Source organism: Xenopus tropicalis, chromosome 4, assembly GCF_000004195.4.
Source record: "Xenopus tropicalis strain Nigerian chromosome 4, UCB_Xtro_10.0, whole genome shotgun sequence".
Classification (NCBI taxonomy): Eukaryota; Metazoa; Chordata; class Amphibia; order Anura; family Pipidae; genus Xenopus; species Xenopus tropicalis.
Genome location: NC_030680.2, coordinates 120,876,446 through 120,901,357, shown reverse-complemented (window position 1 = coordinate 120,901,357; position 24,912 = coordinate 120,876,446). Strand labels below are relative to the sequence as shown.

Genomic DNA, 24,912 nt, shown 5'->3' with positions numbered 1-24,912 from the left:
ACGTAAGCAGGGAAGGTCTGTGCCTCTGAAGATGCCCCCATTAGTTGTGTTGTTCACAGTACATGTTCTGGTTACTATCAGTTACCTGAATTTAAGGACAAAATACAGAATATACAATTAAAAACATGTGGCTGATCAGTAATCATTTCAGATTCACGTTATACGACAGCATTGAAATTGCATGTAAGTTAATAATGCTGTAGCATTACCTGCTTATACCTTTGTACCTCAAAAAGGGCACATGTACAGTGAGGGAATATACGGCACCACTCACTCGTAGTTACTATGGCATTACAGTTGCTAGGATATTACTAGCTTCATCATTTGTACACTTAAGGGCAGAGTTAGTGCTTAATACATACAAACTCACGTTCTATACATTTCTATGGGATTTGAGAAGCATATTTAGCAAATGGCGAGTTCTAACTTTAACCTGTAGGTACAAGCTGGTAGATTTGTATATTTTACTCTGAGTTGTCCCTTCCTCCCCCACGTCTATCTCTTTAAGCTCTATAGCGCCTGATCTGCGTTTTGCCCTTTTGGGCTGGTGCAGTAAGTCCAGAATATAAAATATAGCATTTCTAGTCAATGATTTTAAGGCTTCAGTTCACCTTTAAATTCACCTAAATCAAAGCATTATGACTTAATCTTTATAATGCATATGAAGACAACTTTAAAGGTTTTCACACAGACCGCTCTTTATGTCAAAATATTTTATTTATTTAGTGCGATGTATAAAGCTTCCTGTGGGCACAGGATTTATACATATGAGTGGGACTCAATGAGGCATTCTGCACAGACAAAGGCAAAAGAAAGGTCTTGCTCTGACTGTGAGAAGGGATGTTATTTCATTCTAACACAAATGCTTTTTCTCGGGCAACAACATATTACCATCCACTCGTATCTATAAATGCAAGTTAAGAATGAAGGAAAGGAATATTCTAGGAACATAGAATTGCTGGTTCTCTTCATATAGTATATAGGTGTGTTCCTATGGTACAGGGATAAAAAAAAGTACCAGGGAACATAAACAATGTCTTTTAATGCCCCAGTCGTTTGCCGAAGGAAGAACTGTGTGTGTCATACACTGTAATGGTAAGGGATTACCACTGGCCCAGAGATTTTAGGGCCATGGTTCTTCCAAGAGAACAGCACAATAACCACTGTGTCCCACTGGTTTGTGAGGGGCAGTTAGCCCCATATTTACGAGAAAGTACTGTGTTCAGATCACTTTGTTGCTAGGATTCTCTAGGCAGGGGGATATGAGATGTTTGACAGCTTAGAGTTCAGGGTCCCTTTGTGATGTTCTTCACAGAAATGTTGGTAAATATAGTCATTAATGTTCATATCACTGAGCAGTGAGAAGAGCTACAGGATCATTATGCTCTGCATTCCAAAGACGGTAAAAGTCTGTGAAATCAACATAGGGTTCCACACGGCCATCCTCATCTGGCTGCAAAGAGAGCGATGGCCGAGATCGGAACAGGCCGCCATCAGAACTGGAACTGCTGCTTTGAGTGTGAGTGTTGGTGGACTGGAGAGTAGCACTTGGAGATTGCCTGAAAGACAAATATATATATTAAATTGCAAACTGTCTCAGAAAATCAATTTTTACTTTGTACCAAATGCTATACCCCTTTAACTAGGGTCGCTAGTTAAAACTGCTTCCATGCCATCCCCATGACCTCATGAGTACAGCAGCCTGAAAAGTCATGCCTAACTCAATAAAAAAAAAGTCTAAGGGCCCTTATACACAGATGTTTCTAATTGTGTTCCTGTTCAGAGGCTTCTCTGTGTGTTTCCCTGTATGGGAAGGCAGGAGTTAACTGATCTCAGTCGTCTCTATGGAGACTAGACCCAGAGGATTGCATACAAACAATGAAGATGTAGATAAAATGCGGCATTGTAGATTGTAAGCTCTTTTGGGCAGGGCCCTCTTCACCTCTTGTATCGGTTATTGATTGCTTTATATGTTACTCTGTATGTCCAATGTACTGTATGTAACCCACTTATTGTACAGCGCTGCGGAATATGTTGGCGCTTTATAAATAAATGTTAATGTAATGTAAAATGTGCACAAAAAGGCCAACTGCATAGGAACATAGATAGAAATGTGAGTGTGTGTCTGTGGGTGGGGGGCATTTAACTCCTGCATGGTGAAAACACCACACAGCAACATTGATGTCTGTGGGGCCCTAAGTTATGCTGCTTCTCGCTCCCATTAGATTTCCTTTGTGCCTTAGCAACCTGGCCTAGTACGTAGGGCTGCTGTAAGAAATTTGGGACAAAACAAGGTCCTGCTAATGATGCAGCAAAAATATTAGAAAAGTGTGTATTCCTTTTAAGGCAAAAACAACAGGAGTAACTTACCATTGGTGAGGCAGGGTGTAAGTGTAAAAAGCATGTTCCAGCTGGTGTATTTTTTTGTTACTTTGCACCCTCCCTTGCTAGTAGCACCCATGGATACAAGTCTGAAGCACTCACACAGCTGCCTGTGTTTAGAAGTGCTGTACACTATGCAGGGAGGGCAGGCATGTCAGTTTCCCCCTAACCCAGCCTCATACTGGGTGTGAATTAGACATGAACGTTAGGTAGTGCCACAAAGGAACCTTGTACTTACTGCCTTGTGCTCACCAGTGCTATACGGCGCACCATGTGGGATACAAAGCACAGCAAGACCCTGGGTGCAAGTGCCTTCTTATTGAGCACTAATGGGTGTAATTTTGCGCCCCTTTGTCCTCTAGAACTTTTATCTGGGGTCTGGGTAAGTGACCCCGAAGATCTTGTATTTAGCTCTATAACATGCTTGTAACAATTTAGGAATAATTTTAACTGATAATGTGCCCAGTTCTTTCTCACACATATCCATGCATTGCACAATACTGCCATACAAGCGAAGGGAAATGTTCAGCTCAGCCACTGAACTGCCAACTGCACACCGGAAACACCCTGTGAACCACTGCCATAAGATTTCAGGTTTTAGAAAACCTTATTGCAAGGCAACCGGATAATACAAAATAATGCGGATGTGCTTACAGTGTTGGCGTTGTTCCATCCAGCGTTGAGTTACTGTGTGTTCCATTCACCATTGGACCCTGCGATGGCATCACCAATGACAGTGTAACACTTGTTTTACTGGTATTCTGAGCACTGGAATACGGCACAGACACTGGATAGATACGCCCACCTGGGGAAAAATTAACTGGCTATAAGTAATTAGACTTCCCAGCATTTAACCCACACGCTGTATCAATCACAAGAATAGGGCAAACCTTGGGTGGGCGTGAGTGTTGGTGGAGTGATCTCCTGCAGTGGGTAGCCCAGGTTCCGCACAAGCAGAGTCATATCTTCGTGTTTAGTGCAAAACTTGGCATGCTCGCCACCACTAGCAAAAGTATCATGGTGAATCCGTTTTACCCTCTCCACTACAGCCTGTGCCACTTCATCCAGAGAAACCTGCTTGGCAAACTCTGTGGCAATCATGGCTGCTATCTCCTTGAGGAAAAGAAAAAAAATTAAAATGAGTCCTGGTCTTCAGCTGGTAGGAGATAAGTGGCACTGAAAGTGACCCCTCTATCAATATTATGAGATTACAAATACATGTGTGTGGGAAAACAATGCCAAATTGCACACAATTCAGTTTATTGTCCTTAGAATTAAGTGACCCAAACACATATTAGTATCTTAGTAATTGTTAGGGCACAGAAGCTCAATAGTTTACTATTACAAGTCATTACTTGTTCTTTATTCCATCTACAGAAAACACAATGCATTCCTGAGACCTGCCCAGTTCTGATTTTTTAACTGTTAATGTGGGTGGGAAGGAGGACTGGTGCAGTGGGTAGTTAACTGGCTTTGAATTCAGATCCTTTTTTCAACTCCTGCTGGCACAGCTCAAGGCCCCCACCAAACCAAAGACTATGAACTCCGCAAAGAATAAACCTGAAAAGTCTGAATACATAGCTGCTTACAATTGTTAGAGCCATATGAGACTACATAGAAGACACTCTGCTCATATAGCTGGCAAAAGTTGCTTGTTAATACAGGTATGGAATGCCTTATCTACAAAGCCATTATCCCAAAAGCTCCAAATTACAGAAAGGTCACTTCCAATAAAGTCCATTTTAATAAATGATCTCTTTTTTTCTGTAATAATTAACAGTACTTTGTAGTTGATGGTAACAAAAGCTGGCTACACACGTGGTGATTTTCGATCCTTTGTGTGACCATCGGTCGCACGAAAGATCGTTCCAACCCTCCACTGACGTTCAGGGCTGAATCGTCAGATATGGAAATAGAAACAATAGGATTTCTACCTCCACCTGACGATTCAGCCCTGAAGGCAGATTTTGCTCAGGTGCCTTCTATGGCACCCGATCAAAATCTTCTAACCTGCCTGATCGGCGAGACGACAGACATCAGCAGCCTCCTGCGATATCGATCGCCTCGCTGAGTTGCCATTCACGGGCCGAATATCGTACAAAACGAGGTTTTGTACGATATTATCGGTGCGTGTATGGCCAGCTTTAGCTGCATGAATTCATACTGGTGGCAAAACAATCATATTTGGGTCTATTTCATTTGTACAGGAGAACTAAAGCCTGACGAGAGATGTTGAACATTATGTTTTGGGCTTCTAAACCAGCCCAAAGCAACCACAGCCCTTTAGCAGGGAAGATCTGTGCCCCCAAAGATGCCCGCCAGTAGCCTCCCATCTTCTTTTCTGCTGATCCACTGCACATGCTCTGGGCTGCGGTCATTTACCGAGCTTAGGGACAGAGAGCCGCACACACAAGGACTTGGCAATAAAGTGAAAAAATTTATTGAAAAAAATCCAACGTTTCGAGTACTGACTGTACTCTTCCTCTATGTATATATACATAGAATATAAACGTCACAATACAAAGCTGAATAGTAATTAATTCAGATTTTCATTAAGCGGCAGCTGTAAAACCAGTGGAATTAGCACCAGAATGTAATAATCAGCCCCATAGCATCAGCATCTCAGACAGGCAAAACTCATTTTCTGCTTGATCCCTAAACTAGAGTTTACAGAGTATGTGCAGCGTAACAGACCCTCCTAACAGAATCCAAGATAGGGTGAATCTTTGACAACTTTAAAGGCCTCGATCGTTAATAATATGGAGATGTAAAACCATTCGGCTGATTCAATAAGCATATAAAATATGGCATTTCTAGCCATATTTATTTTAAGGGTTTAAGTTCTCCTTATCAAGCAGTTTTGGGAACGACCCCTTATCTGGAAAACCTCAGGTCCCAAGCATTCCAGATAATAGATCCCATACCTGTATGTGTTTATAACACATTAATATGGAAAGGACAAGAAAGAACAAAGCAAAATGGTACCTGGTTGGCTTGTCCAGGCCCGTGGGCTGACTCCAGAGCCTTGTAAAGTCCTTCTGACATAAGGACCAAAAATCCAGTGACACCATCTAATGGCTGGCAGCCATGGATCTCTGGCTCTGCAGTAATAGGCTTGGATATGGCTGTGCTAAACAGGAAGAGAAAAGAGTGGATCAGTGAATGGAAGGACAAGCCTATTGTATGTAATGTGAAGCAAGCCAACTGAACTTGAATACAAGCATGCAACACCAGTGTGTGCTGAAAATCCCTTTGTATGACCTAGCACATACATTGTCATATGAGATGAAATCATGCAAGCAAAACTGGAGGGGAATATTCACTGCTCAGACATGTAGGCATTACACAAGTATTAGTGTCACTACCACGGCATCAGGGAAAATGACAGAAGAATTAACAACATGATGACGAATCCACTACCCACATAAATAACCTTGCTTATCTCCCACTGGCAATCTTCTTAGATCCTAAAAATGAATATGGCTAGAAATGCCATATTTTATATGCTAAACTGACTGCACTGGCCAAAAGTTTCAGCATCTCTGTAGCAGTAATGATATAGGTCTTTACAGTTGTCACAGGAGCTCCTTATCTTGGATTCTGTTTGGGACAGTGCACGTGCTCAGTGTGCTCAGGGCAGCTGTTGAGAAGTTAAGCTTAGGGTCCTTACAAATTATCAAGCAGAAAATGAGGCTGTTCTGTCATATAAACTGATGCTACAGGTTTGATTATTAAAATCCGATGCTAATTGCACTGGTTTCAGAGCTGCCATGTTATGTGAATCCAAATGAATCACTAATCAGCCTTATACTGTTACATTTATATTTTCAGTATATTTTGAGTTGGTCCCTAAGCTCAGTAACTGACAGCACAGAGCATGTGCAGGGAATCAGATGAGGAGCTACTGGGGGCATGGATCTTCCCTGCTAAAGGGCTGTGGGTGACTTAATAATGTACAACATTTTTAGCCTATTTCTTTAGTTAAGCTTTAGTTCTCCTTTAAAGGACACTACACCTTGATTTTTTCACCTTTGTATTTAACTAAGTTCTATTATTTTCATTTCCCATTGATTTTATAAAGGTATTACTGACTTTGCTTACAGTTGTATTCTTTCTAATCTGGTTTTGCTCTAGGCTTTCTGGTCACAACCTTCTTTATGACATCTGGGAATGTTAAGCAGGCCATATATGGGCCTATATTATTATTACCTTGACAACCATATTGTTTTGTATTCATTTTGAATCTGGTGTCTGTGCTGCTCATTTGAGACAGTAATGCATTTGCTAATAACCTCCATTTTCCATGTCCCCCCAAAGTAATTTCTCTGCTGCTTTTGATATTTTTGTGGCATAACTATGTCATGTCAGGTCCACCCAATAAAAAACCTGCGTACCTGCAACCAGCCCCTCCCTCCTTAGCCAGCTGCTAGCCCTGTTCACGTCCCCTGTTGTTAGGGTTGCCACCTACGGTTTTGACCCAGACAGCACAGTTTTTGGGAGGACTATCTGGGTCAAAATTCCCTGCCTAGAATCCCTGCCAGGACTCTTAGCTTGACAGTGGCTTGACTCCGCCCCTGCCATCACCCACCATGTCCCCGGGATTCGCTCCGTCGGAAGGAGGCAATCCTACCTGCTCTCCACCTGCTTGTGCCACCCACTTTTAGGTATGCAAAAGACTGGGGAGCAGGCAGGTACTATTGTTTGTTTTAGACAGCCTACTCATGCTGGAATTAATGTCCCTGCCACAAATTCACCTTTAAATCCAAGCTAAAATCCTACATCTTAATCTGGGGCAATCAGCGTCACAGTCATATTTGGCCAATAACAGGCCAGTTAAACAAGGGAAGTGTTAATTTAACATATAGGCAGTTGTAGTGCTTTTCCAGGTGTTCGAGGCAGTGGGCCAGTGGAAGGATATTGCCCAAAATATATGCCATTCATGTGGGGAATAATGTACTACATATAAGGATAATGTAAACATCCAATATCGCCAGAACTAAACTTGCATACATCAGCACTTCTTCATCCAAAAGTCTCAACAAACACACACATATATATATATCAATCCAAATGGTGTCCGCACTCCAAGGCTCAATATTCTGCGGGGTGCATATATATATAATAGTTTCTGCCCTCTGCTAGGAATTAAGTGATGTGGGTACATGAGTGGTAAGTGTTTACAGTCAAAGAGGTGTCAGGCAATAAGCTGCATTTGTAAGCCTGCAACACAGAAAGAAACCAGAAGGCTTAAAGAAATAAACCCAGAAGCCTGCCGAGAGGTCCAGCAGAGGGCAGAAACTAAAATTGCCTCCCTTCTTATTATTTTGCGATGAAGCCAGATTGCAGCAACTAATATGTTTTACTTGAGGTGATCCTAATGTTATGCTATGGTGAATTATTTTGGGGAGATTTGTCGCAGATAGCGAAATTACTCTTACCTTAGCAGCTCCATGTCATTGAAGCTGTACTTGACCTTGTAGTCTCCAATTCTGCGCATACTTTGCTGGCCTCCAATAACCCCCACCTGTTTAATCTTTGTTGTGTCCAGTCCTAAAGGAGGTTAGAGATATTTATGAGGGGCAGAAGTCACTATAAACGTAATGATGTATTGTGCAATAAACCAAACCCAATACACTTCTTCTACTACTGAGTTATTGTAGCCAGCAACAGCTTTGAAAAGAACAAAAGGAGTTATAATTCATAACTGAAGGGTCACGGGACTTATATCACCCCTTTATAGTAAATTTTAAGATGGCTGTGGGCCATATGCGGAGTGCCAAATTGCAAGTGTCCTGCTGAAGTAGTGGGTGCAGAGATGCTTATGAAGCCATTTATGAGCCAAATTAGGATGATCCTATAGTTTAATTGTAATCTTATGATTCTCTAGTTGCTTGTGAATTACAGTTTAAAGAGCTATTACCAGTAACTCAAGAATCCTGTTTGTATAGAGCCTTCAACAAGGGGTTACGAGGGATTAAATTCCCTGCTATTCAGGGTGAATTCCTTGCAGACACTCCCCTAATAGCCACCAGGGCCGGAACTAGGGGTAGGCAGAAGAGGCAGCTGCCTAGGGCACAACGATCGAGGGGGGCCAGGCAGGAGCCTCTACTGCCTACCCCTAGTGCTACTATGTCATTGCCTCCGCCGCTTGTAATTAGCGGTGGAGGCAATGACCGATCTGATCGCACCGCCCCCCCCCCCCTGCACCTTCTCCTGTGCTTTGGCGCACATGCGCCCTTGGGTGGGTGGGTGGGGGCGGAGTTGGCCGACCGGGTTGCCTAGGGCGCCCCTGATAGCCCGCCCCTGATAGCCACAGTGCTTTATATCACTTCATATCCTCTGAAAGGCACATACCACCATCCATATGCCTATAGACTGTAGAAAAATACACAGATTCCCAGTTTTAAAACTATTCTGGATTTTGTTAAAAATGTAATAGATGATAAATAGGTCCATGTCTCCGGACATTTCTTGTCAAGCTCACATTTTATGTAAGGATTTTCTTCATCCCTCATAGGATCACACATGCAGGTAGATACAAGGTTTACACAGCTTTACAGATGCAGAACCATGCATGTGCCAAGAAGGCTCAGTAAGCAACATACATCTTTGTAGCACACTCAGCACGTTACCATTGTATTTGTAATTATGTATGACAGTGTAATTTTGTAACACACTGCATAATTTAAATGTGTCTTACTGCCCTATGCTGCACAATAATTCCTATGTACTTTTAGTACAAATGGCAATAAATTCTTACTTGACTTGACATCATCTCCTGTTTAAAAACATTATCATTTACTTGCAGGGGAAGGGGATGATCTGACAGACTTGAGAACTTAATACAACATTGCCTAACAGTACAAGTAGGTGTATGTTGAAATACATAAAAGCTCAGATTCAAAATGCTGGTTATGACCACTTTATGAGGTGCAAACAGGCCTGGACTGGCAATCTGCTGTAAGATGCCATAGTCAGTCACTATTTATTGGGCTTATGGGGGTCTGTTTGGGCCTCTGTGTATTTGAAATGCCAGGGCTTATTTTGAATCCCAGTCTGGACCTAGGTGCAAGTAAAGGGAAGATTGACGTAATGCCTGTTTTGATGAGAGTGCTTCGCAGGAGTCTTCCATTATTCTGAAATTCTAGGAAAGAATACTGTATAGCAGATAAAACTATTGTTCACTTGATTAGTAAATAAGCCCACTGGCCAGCTTGGCTAACAACCTATTTATTCCAATGATCTGCATGTCGGTACGCAGCTTACTAGGGAGCCTAAGGTTAAAAAGCCTCAGAAACTGAGGCTTTTTAAAACTTGCCAAGATGTACAAACTTGCAGTTAGAGAAACATCACATATGCCAGATTTGTCTTCATTATAACATTTTCCCATACTGCACTGCCTTGGACAAAGTATAGCTACCCACATCAAAGCTGAGTAAATATTTTCCTTTAATTATAGATTATAAGCAACATTATCAGTAGGGCTTCAGCTGTACTGGCTGAAGTGAATATATCCCTGTACATGAAAAACAATAACAGTTTGATACTATGAGCGGGCTCTTTTCATGTCCTTGATTCTGTGGCACACAGTAAAAATATGTGCCGGCATAAAAAATATGGAAAATCCTTTCCCAAGTGAACAGGTCTTGTACTTTTAGCTGTTTCTCATTGGGTCACTGAGTTTTCAGAAATTCCTATGCTACATTTGGGTAGGAAAGGGGTTAAATCTCTGCTTCGGAACTGCCCATACAAGCTCAGGTACAAGTTGTGGTTTCTCAATAAATGGCTCAATTAAGCTGTTAAATGTCATTTGAGCAGGGGATTATTTTTCCTTGCCATAACCCCATAAAGTAGTTGTTTCAGAGTAGAATGAGTCAGGGCTACAAACCCTGTTGTTAGTGGATTCTTTTAAATTCCAAAAAAGAAAACAGCTTCAAAACCAACACCCATTTTTAAAAGGCATAAACCACCATTAAAGGGAAGGGTTTGTTTGTTCTACAGTCACAGGACATCTGGTCTTCCTTTATGCAGAATAATGGTTTAAGAATACAAACGGGGTTGTACAGGTATAGGACCCGTTATCCAGAATGCTCGGGACCAAGGGTATTCCGGATAAGAGGTCTTTCCGTAATTTGGATCTCCATACCTTAAGTCTACTAAAAAATCAATAAAACATTAAATAAACCCAATAGGATTGTTTTGCCTCCAATAAGGATTAATTATATCTTACTTGGGCTTAACTACAAGTTACTGTTTTATTACTACAGAGAAAAAGGAAATCAGTTTTAAAATTCTGAATTATTTGATTATAATGGAGTCTATGGGAGACAGGCTTTCCGTAATTCGGAGCTTTCTGGATAACGGGTTTCCGGATAAGGGATCACATACCTGTACTACCAAGCTAACAAGGTATGTATATATATACTATAATGGAGATGTAGGCGATATAGCCAAAACTGCTGCCCCCGAACTCCCCTAGCCCCCCCCCCCAAGTATGTCACTTACAATTACAAGGTCAGAAAGCAATGGCTTAACATCAGCAGTTTCTGTCATTTTAACCCCCACATGCAATACAGGTTGCTTCTGAATTTCATGGCAATGATTTTCAACGCAATGTTTAGATGCTGGAATTTGTGACTAACCCAGTTGAGAAAGACGGAATATCTCATCTTCATTTTCCGTAGTGTGGTCGGCATTGAGCTGAGTCACTTGGAGCCCGTCTACTGTCGATTTACACAAAAGTGCTCTGTTTGTTCCTGAAAGCAAAACATTTAAAGTTAAATAAATTTGTAAAAGGTTCCCTCTTATTTTTGTGGATAAGCCTCACTCAGCATCACTCCTGATCTTTGTGGCTACATCAAGCACCAGATACTTTAGAAGAATAAGATCCGATAAATGTTTAAGGCTATAGAACATTGGCGTTTGTGCACCATTGCCATTCGATGGACAACAGCAGTGTTTAAAACTGCTTGACTGATGCATGTGATGTGTTGACATGCAGACCTCCGTGTAAAAAACACCACCTTAAGCATTTTCCATGAAATTCTGCCTATCACTGTTCCATCTGCATCGGACAGGGAACTTTATGATTAATAATACGAGCAGTGACATGTTGACAGGTTTTGATCATTGCTGTTTTCCCTTGGATGGCAGCAGCACTCAAAACACCTGTATTCCATTAGGCATACTTTTCAGACATTATGATACTGCCTTTCCTCTGCTGTTCACAATATGTGCTATTTTTTAAAAAATCCTATGCCAATCCCTGGAAATTTGGTTGAAAACTATTAAATTGTGTGTGACATTATGAGTGAGTGCATCAGGTATCACAGAAACTGGATTACAGTCTGTTTTGAATATGACCCAAGATAAGAAAAGGCATAGGTTTATCTTGTGTGATTTAATCACTAGACTGCTGGCTTAACATCACTAACATCAGTGTCCTTTAATGTCACTATTTTGCAGGTTAGGGTTGGGTGCCAGTTTTTCCTGACTCACACATAACTACTACATGTATTTAACAAATTGATAAAACCCTTCCAAGTCTTCCCACAACTTACCAACATTTGCAACATAAAGTTTGCTGTTCACAATAAGCACCACAATGACCATGGCACCCCCATAGATTTCCTTTTCAAGAATGTTAAGCCGATCCACAATCTTTTGGTACTGGCTTGGAAGTGTCTGGTGAAGTGTACCCTGTAAAAAAAAGGAAAGCACTGAGATAAGTCCGTAAATAGGACATGAATATAACACTTATCCCACTGGGAACATGTCTGTAATGTTGCTAAGACTGTGAAATCAACTATGAAAAGGAAGATTGTAGTATACATCAATGCAATATGATAATTAAATGCATTGTTTTGGAAACAGATACTACATATCTTTCTAGGAAAATTAACTAAATAGACCATTTCAAAATTACTCATAATAAAGCATAGCATGACAAACTGTACAACTGTAATTATAAAATGTTTGTTTGTGTAACTAGGTGAAGGAGAGTTCAGTGTATAATGGCTGTTCTTAGTCAGTAAATGGTGCTAAATGGGTAATGAGATGCAAGGCAATGAGTAAGCCTATGCTGTTACCATATATCATGCTGCTAGGAGCAAGACAGCTGATGGTGACAACTGTGTCCATGGCAGAAGATGTATGGCGCACCCAATATTTTTGCAGCCCAAAACTGCCTATTTTTCAATGAAGGTAACTAAAAAAAAAAAGTGTCGGCAGTCAGTATCCCTTTAAAGGAGAAGGGAAGGCAAAGTCACCAGGGGGTGCCAAAATTTTAGGCACCCCCAAGTGACTTAAATCGCCTACCTTTTACCCCGGGCTGGTGCCCCTGTTCGGAGAGAACAGCACCAGCCCGGGGTACCTGCAGCGCTTCCTTCTTCCTGTATTGATCGCGCGCGCATGCGCAGTAGAGTGAATAGTGGAACTTTAACAGAGAAGTCGGCTTTTCAATCTACTGCACATGCGCCTGTCGTGGGGTCCCGGCAAAACCAAGCCGGAAGGAGGAAGCGCTCGCAGGTACCCCGGGCTGGTGCTGTTCTCTCTGAACAGGGGCACCAGCCCGAGGCAAAAGTTAGGCGATTTAAATCACTTGGGGGTGCCTAAAATTTTGGCACCCCCAAGTGACTTTGCCTTCCCTTCTCCTTTAAAGGGATACTGACTGCCGACACTATTTTTTAGTTACCTTCATTGAAAAGCATAGGCAGTTTTGAGCTGCAAAAAAAAAAAAAAGTATACTTACTTTTCATTTCTAAATTACACTGTTTACACAGCAAATAATTCACTCTGCCATTTAAAATGTTATTCTTGAACCAACAAATGTATTTTTTATTGTTGTAATATTGGTGTAGGCACCATTTCAGTGCATTGTGCCTGAGTCTGAGCTTTCAGAAGGAGCCAGCGCTACACATTGGAACTGCTTTCAAGTAACCTATTGTTTCTCCAGCTCCCAGGTAACTGGAGGAGTCCCAAGCCGGACTTGGATTTCTTACTATTGAGTGCTATTCTGATACCTACTGGGAGCTGCTATCTTGCTACCTTCCCTTCCTATTGTTCTGCTCATCGGTTGCTGGGAGGGGGGTGATATAACTCCAACTTGCAGCTCAGCAGTAAAGTGTGACTTAAGTTTATTAGAGCACAGGTCACATGGTTGTGGCACCCTGGGAAATGAAGAATATGAGTAGCCACATGTGAAATTTTAAAATGAAATAAAACAAAATCTGTTTTGCTTTTGAAAAATGGATTTCAATGCAGGATTCTGCTGGAGAAGTTCTATTAACTGATGCATTTCAAAAAAAAAATTCCCATTACAGTATTCTTTTAAAAGAAAGGCAGCTTGATGATGATGTAGCCACACTTGATTCTTTCGCTACATGGTTGTTAGTACCTCTGGAAGCTGGGACAGTAGGCTGGCCTTTTCCGCTAAAGAATCATCAATGGAATCCAGAAAACTTCTTTCAACAACTTCAAATGCCTAAAGGGCAAACAAAATGAGCAAATAAATAAATGTATGAGTACCAGTAACAATTATAATTAAAAACACTGGTGCCTGTATATAGTTTACAGAACAAGAAAACACTTTGGGCTCCAATTAGTGCAATGTCAACTAATGTCGATGTCAACTAATATGACTATTACAAGGTAAAAGTCACTAATGGAAAAAAACCCTTATTGGCCCTTAAGCTGAGCTCCCCTGCCCCTGTTCCAAGCACCCCCAGGGAGCCAGCACAACAGTTTTTGAACCACCAATTTAAAGGACAAGCAAAAGGTGTATTCGCTAAGGGCCCAAATATGTTGGGCACACTCCAGTTACAATTGCTAAGAATTTTCCCTTGGTGGGTGCTCCTTTTAGAATAAATAATTTATCAGTCTGGGGAAAAACTGCTTTCCCAGGCATCCGTAGACTGCCTGTGAACAGTAGGGTATGGGAACTGCACTCCACATATATATTCCTGCAGAACTGTGTTCAGTCAGGTAAATACCAATGCCAGGTGCCTAGTGACATGAGCCCACGCCACCACTGGCCCTTAGGCCACTGCCCCTGCAGGCTTCTTATGAGGAAATGATAACAGAATTTGAGAGCTATTGACGGTGTGGTCAGTCAGTCTTTGACAATTGCAGCACAGACTGGTCTAGTAAATCCAGGATCACTGCATATTCGCAGAAGCCAGAGTCAACAAAACAAAAGTAAAATGAGTACGCATTCACCTGTAGAAAGAAGGAATATTAAAAACAAAATATGTACATATAGAGACAATTTGTATATATGTGATTCTGAATAGTCCTGGGGGATTCAATGCAAAATAAATACTCATATTTAGTCATATTTTTAAAAATCCTTAAGTTCTGTTAACGTAGTAAGAGGTTATTGTACAAAATATATTTACACAGGGCAGCTTGATTTAACTCCCATGAGCAAACAGATCTACACCATGGATAAATTAGGTAACTCAAAGATTTTAAGTACAGCTAAAGTATTAAACCTTCCAAAAACTGCCATTCACACACACAGTCCAAAATAGCAACTAATGTAATATTACATGTAATAATACATATGATAATGTGCTATTGGGGACATAGAGGGGTACATTCATCAAAGTACGACAGGTCCGAATACAAAAAATTTGTATTTTTTTTTCTTTAAAGGTTACAACTTTTGCATATTTTCTGCGACTTTTTCGTACATTTGCGACAAAAACGCAACAAAATCGTATTGACGCGCCGAGTACGAAATTGAATCGGAAAATGAATCGGATGCATTCGAGCTTTGGTGTAGTGACTTTCCTTGGACCAAGTTGGATGGCAGAGTGCCATTGAGCCCTATGGGAGACTTTCCTTGGGCCAGGTTGGAGCTGCAGAGTGCCATTGAGCCCTATGGGAGACTTTCCTTGGGCCGGGTTGGAGCTGCAGAGTGCCATTGAGCCCTATGGGAGACTTTCCTTGGGCCAGGTTGGAGCTGCAGAGTGCCATTGAGCCCTATGGGAGACTTTCCTTGGGCCAGGTTGGAGCTGCAGAGTGCCATTGAGCCCTATGGGAGACTTTCCTTGGGCCGGGTTGGAGCTGCAGAGTGCCATTGAGCCCTATGGGAGACTTTCCTTGGGCCAGGTTGGAGCTGCAGAGTGCCATTGAGCCCTATGGGAGACTTTCCTTGGGCCAGGTTGGAGCTGCAGAGTGCCATTGAGCCCTATGGGAGACTTTCCTTGGGCCGGGTTGGAGCTGCAGAGTGCCATTGAGCCCTATGGGAGACTTTCCTTGGGCCGGGTTGGAGCTACAAAGTGCCATTGAGCCCTATGGGAGACTTTCCTTGGGCCAGGTTGGATGGCAGAGTGCCATTGAGCCCTATGGGAGACTTTCCTTGGGCCGGGTTGGAGCTGCAGAGTGCCATTGAGCCCTATGGGAGACTTTCCTTGGGCCAGGTTGGAGCTGCAGAGTGCCATTGAGCCCTATGGGAGACTTTCCTTGGGCCAGGTTGGAGCTGCAGAGTGCCATTGAGCCCTATGGGAGACTTTCCTTGGGCCAGGTTGGAGCTGCAGAGTGCCATTGAGCCCTATGGGAGACTTTCCTTGGGCCGGGTTGGAGCTGCAGAGTGCCATTGAGCCCTATGGGAGACTTTCCTTGGGCCGGGTTGGAGCTGCAGAGTGCCATTGAGTCCTATGGGAGGCTTCCAAAGTCATGCACAGAAGGATCAAAGTCAGCAAGGTTTTCCTGCATTTTACGATTGCTCAGATACGAAAAAATCATACTCTTCGGCCATTATACGATCAGATACGATTTTTTCGTATTTTCAAATACAAATTTTTCGTACTTTAAAAAGCACAATACAAAAAAAAGTTATTTGATACGATTTTTTTGTATTGTTCTTTTTAAACGTACGAAAATCATACTTTGATAAATCTGCCCCATAGTCTCAGTCAAAGTTAGCACTTACATTGTAAGCTCTAAAAACCGAGACCTCTTTTCTCTTGTGTCTCTTAGTGCTTTGACACCGAATACTTGAAACTGTGTTTATTATTTATTACAATGTTTGCCCTCACTTTTTCTATTATTACTCTATTGAAAAATCTAAAATACACAGGACTATGTATACAAATAGCCCTATATAAAGATGTATATGCGCACACAAGGTGGCCATAGACGGGCATATTTTAGCTGCCCATTTGGGTCCTTCAGAGCAATTCGGTAGCTCATCTGCTTATGTATGGCCACCCCAACGGGCCTACCCGACCAAGATCTGGTGTAAAATTGGCCCAATTTCAATTGGGAAAGTTTTGATTTTTCCCTTGGATCAGGGACCACATCGGCTCTTTGATTTGGTCCTTGGTCCGACGGGACCTATTCGATCGTTTGACCCCCAGCATCAAATCAGCAAATTATTCCAATATAACCCACCTTAGGTGGGCATATCAGGAGAAGATCCACTCGTTTGGCGCCCTCACCAAACGAGTGGATCTTCATGTGTATGGCCACCTTAATCTATATATCTGAATACTTTGGCAGGGGTTTATACATTAATGAAACATTATACAAACCTGTAGCAACACTTTATGGACCTCTGCATCTGTAACATCAGGGTGCAACTGCCCCAGAAGGAGTTCTGCTGCAAGCCGCTGACCCACAAAGTTGGTGGCTCTGGTACCCTCATACCCGTTGAACACTCCATAAAGATAAATATTATTGTCACCCCTGAAAAAAAGGCAAGACACAAGTGTGAGGGTAGATTTCTGCAAATGCACAGATAACCTGCTAACAATAATATGTCGAGCATATCTGAAAGGTTAAGTAAAAAGTTTTTGCAAAAAAATTGAGAACTTTGGTGAAAGTTTTACGAAATTTCCCCTTGAAAGTGTGTGAAATAGAAAACAATAATGAGTTTAACTTCCCCTTAAAACTACGTCACTGACTATTCTATTTCTCTACTATTCCAAGCATCAATAGACTCAATGGTTCTTGGCAGCTTAACCCTGGCATGCCACTTAAGTCACATAAATTTTTATAAATCTCAAACATTAGTAAGTTTTAAAAAGAAAAACTCTCGAATTTTTCGAGAAAATATTTGAGAAAGGAAATTGTATAATGCCAAAAAAAACCACAAATGTAAACAAAACAATACATTAAATATACTTTTTTTTTTTTTTTTACTATAAAACCTTACAAAGAGTTAAGATAATTGGCATTAACAACAAATGACACATGTAATTAGCTATATACTGTATCAGAAACCTAACGTGCATCAACATTTAATTTATTCAACAGAAAATGTGAGCCTTACATTGGAGTGTAGAATTGTGAAAAGCAAACAATAACTCGAGGGGGGTGTCATGTATCCTTGGTGATGCAAAAATACAAATGGGCCCTAACAAATGTTACCCATGACTGACCAAGGAAATGTATGGCTAAATAGGGATTGCTAAGTAACAGTTACTCCGGTAAAAATGCACCTCATTTGTCTTTCAGAGTGTGAACGTGTGTATCTATAATGACAGCTCCCAGATGCCAAGAACTAGCAACATATTATTTATGGCATACCAAAGTGCTTACCCTTTAAAAGTCATACAGACACAAGTGTATCCTTGTGCTTCTAAAGATTGCCTTTTCTACATCCCCACCTCTTTTTTTTATCAATTTTTCCTCACAGACTGTAAGCTCTACAGGGCAGGACCTGTCCATCTGTCTAATGAAATTCCTAGCCCAAGTATTTAATTATTCACTCTGTTAAATTTATTTTTTCCAATTGTGTTTATGCCTTGTAAAGCATGTCATAGGTTTGTGGTGCTGTAGTAATAAATCAATACAATAAAGCAGTGTATTGATAAAGAATATATCTCATTTCAGACAATACAGAAATTGAATAACAGCCCTGGAGGTCATGCGTACATATATCCTTTTAATTTCCCTAACAATAAACATAGTAACATAGCTTATGCCCTTTCTGCATATCTGAATTCGTGCTGATGCACACCAGGAATTTATACAAAAATATACTATTTATTGGATCGACGTTTCGGTCCTCACCTGGGACCTTAATCAAGCTATATATATATATATATATATATATATATATATACACGTGTGTGTGTGTCTGTGTGTTCAAGATTCCTATTTTCTTTGCTTCTGTTGAGCCATTTTCAATAGACTTCTAATGTGGAGACTAAGGGGCACATTTACTTACTCACGAACGGGCCGAATGCGTCAGATTGCGTTTTTTTCCTAATGATCGGTATTTGGCGATTTTTCGGAAAATTGTCGCGACTTTTTCGTTGCCATTCCGAATGTTGCGCAAAATCTGGCGATTTTTTCGTAGCGTTACTACTTGCGTGAAAAGTCGCGACTTTTTCGTAGCCTTCGCGCCGAGTACGAAAGATTCGGATTCATTCAAGCTTCAGTATGGTGACTTTTCTTGGGCCAGGTTGGAGCTGCAGGGTGCCATTGAGTCCTATGGGAGGCTTCCAAAATCATGCTAAGTCTGAAAGTTTCGCCCGCCGCTTACGAGCGCTCAATACGAAAAAGTCGCGACAAGATACGAGCGCATCGTAATGGCTACGAAAAACTCACGTTTTTTCGCGCAAATCGTATTGGTAATGAAAAAGTCACGACAATTTCCGAAAAGTCGTAAAGGCGCCGAAAAAAAATCGCAAAAAATACGAAAAAGTCGCAAAATGTTCGTTTTCCAATCGGAATTTTTCCAATTCGGATTTGTGGGTTAGTAAATGTGCCCCTAAGATTAATGCTGTACATCGAAAATGTAACATCCCAGTAACATTCACTGTACACTACCCTACCTAAATTGTATACCCGGCTATGGGCACTTGGATCAAAACTTTAAGTTAATGCACGTGGTGGTGACATTTGGTCAAATAAAGATATCATCAGTACCCAGCTCAGATAGACGCCATTTGATTGTGATGCTAAGGTATTCTTTGAACAGTGTTATTATTGTTCTTTATTAATACAGCACCAACATATTCTGCAGTGCTAACAGTGATTATACATCATTCACATTGGTCCCTGCCCCAGAGGAGATTACAATCTAAGGTTAAATTAGCATACAATGTGGTAAATTTTATCAGGAGCCAGCTAACTTGCCTTTATGTTTTTGGAGTGTGGGAGGAAACCCATGCAGACATAGAGAGAGCATACAAATTCCATGCAGATATAAAGTAGAAGCCAACTATAAAAATTGAGCAGTACATACAATGCACTTGGTAAGGAGGTTGAAAGTCTGAGATTAAATAGCTTAACAATACTTAATTTACAGTATAGGTAGATGAGAAAAGTAAATAAGGTATTTTCACTTTTGTCCTTACTGGTTTTTTAAATGCAACATCTCCTATTTAGTTCTGCTACAATTTGCTTTGGGAACCCCAATTCAATGGTGCTGTTCTATTCTGGAGTTTCTCTGTGGGCCCACTTACTGTATCAAGTTTTGTCCCTAGCATGGTGGAAATGTCTGCATTACCCTGATCCTAACTGGAGTGTGGGGATTAAAAGTCACATCCAGTGGCACTTCCTTACACATCCTTAAAAGAAACTGAATGATACTTTAATAGAATAGATTTTTTAATGTCTGTTGTACACTTAATAAATATGTTGTTTGCCCCATGACCATTTTGTTTTATCAAAATGAAATCTAATTTTCTTTATTGCAGGACACTTTGTTACCCAGGGTCGGCTTCACAGCAGCATGGAACATTCCAGACAGACTGCACTAACGAATAACTTTTAATATTATTGCTGGCGGATTTCCAAGTAAAATGTCCAGCCCACACACAATGATAAATAAAAATGTTTGCTTCCATAGTCCTGAGCACTCCTCTCTTGTTGCCCTGTTATTACATTCTGTTGAACATAAAATACAGGCTCAGTGAGCATTATAAGAACAATAATAACTTGAAAAACAGGATGGCTATCAATTATCATCTTACTGTAATCTGATTGGTGCATAGTATGAAAATCCTAATCTTAATCAGTAAGAGGAACCTTATTCTGCTTTCAGCTCCACCTGAGTGCTTAAATTCAAGTGTCTAAAAATGGTTTGAGCAGTTCATTTTTAGTGAGATGTAGTCTTGATTAAAGGGATGACCTGGTCACCTTTCTGTAAAGCAATGATCCCCAACCAGTGGCTCGCAGGCAACATGTTGCTCACCAACCCCTTGGATGTTGCACCTGGTGGTCTTAAAGGAGGTGTTTATTTGAATTCCTGGTTTAGAGGTTGCATGCAAAACAGGTGTAATGACAAACAGAGCCTCCTGTAGGCTGCCAGTCCATCGGAGCTACCAAATAGCCAATCAAAGCTCTTATTTGGAACCCCAGGAACTTTTTGTGTTGCTTCCCAACTTCTTTTTTACATTTGAATGTGGCTCATGGGTACAAAAGTTTGGGGGCCCCTGCTGTAAAGTATGCGGAGGAACACTTAAAGCAAAACACATAGGTTTACTTGCAGAACTATCAACTTATCCTAAATAAAATTACTTTTAAATAAAACATCAGGCTCCATATTTTATACTGCGTCTCTTTTCCACCTTTTTTTAGTAAAGGAAAAGTCATTTAACAGCATTAATAACTTGGTGATACTTACCAACCTTTATATAGGATGCTACGCTCACTGTTCACTGATTGTTCCACAGCATAGCCACCTCCTCACATTATGGGTTTTCTGAACTATATGAACTGACATTAACTTTGTTGATTGCCAACTAGAGGACTTGAGGGGGGGGGCAGTATTTAGTTTCATATTTTATTCTGCTGGATGAACTCTGCAACATGACTGTTTGTGAAGTGTCATAAAAATCACTACTCCCCCTCCCTCATTGGCCACCTTTAGAACAGGCTGACTGTATAATTTTAAAGTCTAGTTACATTGCTCAGTACCCTGTTGTCTTTCAGCTATGTTGCACAGCTCCCACTACACACAAACAGCTTTTGGTGTTTGGCCTGGTCCCATTACATGTGTGATACTACAACTTCTTAAACCTCATTAGCTACAGTGAACAAGACCACTGGTTTTAAAGGAAAACTATACCCCCAGAATAAATACTTAACTTATGTTAAGTAACCTACTAAATAATCTTGCCAAACTGGAATAAATATTATATATATATATTATATATATATAAAATATATATACACACACACACACACACCTTTTACATTCTTTCCCTTCAGCCACCATTTAGTGATGGGCTGTGTGCTCCTTAAGAGATCACATGACGAGAAATAATGCAGCTCTAACTGTAACAGGAAGTAGTGTGGGAGTAAAAAAGACAAAACTCTGTCCATTAATTGGCTAATGTGGCCTAACATGTATGTGTGCCTTGGCTTGTTTGTATGCACTGTGAATCCTATGGTCCCAGGAGGCGGCCCTCAATTATTAAAATTATTTTTTTTAGCACCCAATAGCACATACTACTAAAAAAGTATATTTTTATGAAAATGGTTTATTTAGATTAAGCAGGGTTTTACATATAAGTCATTTGATGAGTTATATTTTTATAGGTACCTACATTGTTTGGGGGTATAGTTTTCCTTTAAATCTATAAAAGTTATAGGGTAAAAATAAACTCATTTAATGCCAACTCACTGCCGAGCAGTCAACACATGAAACCAACCGTTATTCTGCACCTATACTACTTTACTTTCTGGGCCCAGAGCTTTGTTGGGGTAAATGAAAAAAATATAGAAGAGTATAAGCACCACTGATTTTCTAATATTCATGGGTTAATGTCCAACCTATACGGAAAGTGATTAAAACTGTACCTGAACTTTATCCAGTTATCTTCACATGGGTGCTCCTCCTTCCCAAGGCCCTCAGAATTGTAAGTCTGATTTGAAGCAGATCCAACCCCAGAAAGGTTGCAGAGAGGGAGATCATCTGTCCAGCTCTGCTGCTCCTAGGGAAACAGAAATGCAATGCCATTTAAAGAAATAAAAAACATATGCAAAGGAAAAATATGAAATGTAGAATATGCTTGGGACTACACTGTCAAACCCATGACTGTGGATACGAGTGTACGAGCCATTTAGCATTGTTCTCATGCTATTGCGTTGAGTAAATTGTATAATTAAACAATAAACTTCAATATATTGTGATCCTTGCTCTAATAGGAGCAATACACTGTACACTGAGGGCAATGGCACAGCTGATTCAGGATGCACTCATTCTTCCTGCTAAAATGCACCAACAATATGCTATAAATTGCCTCCAACTGCTTCCTACATGAAATCTGTGACAAATACAGTACAGGTGATTTTCAGGACCCAGCTTTTTCATGTGATTTGCATACGAAGCAACAGGGCGATTACAGGCATTGCAAGAAGACAAAACAACGGAAATTTAGTCTCCAAGCATTCAGTCTCACTTCAGTACTCTTTTCCTACACTTCACCATCCTGTGACAAAATGAGTTTATGTAATTGTTGCTACAACACAGTCCCATCTTTCATCCTCCAAGCTCTATAAAATAGTATATTGCATCAAATTAAGGAGAATATTTGCATCAAACTAAGAGAAAAGGCTGCACTCCTTCATGTAAAAAAATACATGGCAGGGTGCATGAGCCTATGATTAAGAGTTTATTACCAAAACGCATCAGACCCTACCATGCCCTCAAATGTTTTTCCCATTTGTGCCATTAATCTGGTGAGTTACTTTACCAGCATAAAAATAAAAGGGACTGAGTATTAGTACGTGATTTGCATGCATGATGTATGCATCCCTTTTCATGTACACCACTTTGGAATATGCTGGCATAAAAATACATTATAATTAAAAAGATGCCTGGAAATATATCTACGCATTTGTTGGTTTTAATTAGTGGTGCTTGCAAAGCATCACTTCTATTATCTCACAGGCTTATTATTATTCTTCCGTACAAAAGTTCGGCACGGAACTTGTCCCGCACCGTTTGTCGTAGACCCATGAGTGAGGTGTCAAATCGTGTGGCCTATTCGGGAATGGGGTGCTATGTCTTTTCTAAGGGGTTGGTGGTTAATTGCCCCTGCAGGGGGCAATTAACTGGCCCAAAAATCCCATAGACTTAACATTGAGGCCAACTTTGACGGATTGTAGCGCAGAGAGGGAATTTTTTCGAAACGTGAAATTTACCACATTTGAAGAGGTTTGCAACCTGTGTCAGAAGATACCCCGCACAAGGGTATAAGTTTTACCCCCGGGGCAAGAGAGGTCCCCAAATTTGCCCCATTGACTTATAATGGGGATTTTGGCAAATAACTAGTTTGTCGTAGACCCATGAATGAGGTGTCAAACCGTGCGGCTTATTCGGGAATGGGGTGCAATGACTTTTCTAGAGGGTGGGCGGTTAATTGCCCCAGCAAGGGGCAATTAACCAAACTGAAGGAAACATTGTAATATTGGGGCACGAATTTTGCCACGGCAAGCACCACTCACATTTTGTTCAGGAAATGTACCTCTCTAGTTCTCAGTATGCTATTCCCTGTGCTACAGAACAGGATGAGCTGCCCTACACCCTCATTTCTACCCATCAGTGGGAGCTCTTCCCATGAGTTGGGTGGAAGCCCTGTCTGGATTACACGCATCATCACCTTAAAAGCTTAAAAGAAAAAAGTGTGATTCTTGTATATTGTCTCCTGCACTGTGGAAACAAATAGCATTGTTACATGTATATTAATCTCTAAAACACTGCAGAATGTTGCCTTTGATTTACCAAGAGTGCATCACACAACATAGGAGAATCCTTCATTTACTCTAGAAATACCTTCACAACTTAGTATTACTATTAAAACACATATTTATAAACCGCTAACAGATGTTGCTCCCATGCTGCACTGCTCCTGCCTATATAAATACTGCATGTATCTATGACTGGGCAACATCCCCTTCCTTCTATCACCACTGTTGTTTTCTTTTCTGCCCCGACATTGCAACGTTTTCCAGGCAGAACATTATTAGCCAACCTATTGTTACTTGCCCCGCTCGCTTCACACCCACTGACAGTGCCTCACCGCTGCACAATAATCTCACCGCTTACACTATGCAGAAGATTCCTTCTCGGCGCAGCCATATTTGCACTAGGAGTGACGCCGCCAATCAGACGTGGGTCACGTGATTGAGCCTAACGCGGAAGCAGGAAGCGGTGATTTGGGAAGAGAGACTGGCGTGCATTCTGGCTCACTTGGGATGCTCAGAACGGAGCAATAGGTTGGCTTCCTTGTTTCATTTTACTCTTCGTACTTTTGTAGCCGTAAACGCCGGAATATAACGCATCGTCCCTTAAGAATTTAAATTACAGATAATGCGTTAACATATACACTCGTATGCAGTAAAAGGCACAGAGTTTGCCATGCTGTGGTAACCTATAGCAACTAATAGCATATTTGCTTTAACTGAAGAGATAAGTAAAAGCTGCCTGATGATTAGCTGCTGTAGGCCAGGGATCCCCAACCCTTCTTACTCCTGAGCCACAGTCAAATGTAAAAAGCCTTGGGGAGCAACACAAGCACCATAAAAGTTCATGGAGGAGCCAAATAAGGGCTAAGATTGGGTATT

General features: G+C 41.0%; 1 protein-coding gene across 1 annotated transcript; it reads right to left on the bottom strand.

Annotated features, from left to right (window-relative positions):
• Positions 1–704: 704 nt before the first annotated feature.
• On the bottom strand, positions 705–24,548 carry tab1 (TGF-beta activated kinase 1/MAP3K7 binding protein 1). The gene is made up of 11 exons (NM_001016463.2): positions 24,395–24,548; positions 22,144–22,277; positions 16,920–17,073; positions 13,778–13,864; positions 11,943–12,081; positions 11,025–11,138; positions 7,821–7,932; positions 5,368–5,512; positions 3,273–3,495; positions 3,037–3,187; positions 705–1,559 (listed from the first exon to the last, which is right to left on the bottom strand). The coding sequence occupies exons 1-11, from the start codon at positions 24,425–24,427 to the stop codon at positions 1,349–1,351; spliced, it is 1,503 nt and encodes a 500-aa protein (NP_001016463.1). The 5' UTR covers positions 24,428–24,548; the 3' UTR covers positions 705–1,348.
• Between the last annotated feature and the right edge of the window lie 364 nt (positions 24,549–24,912).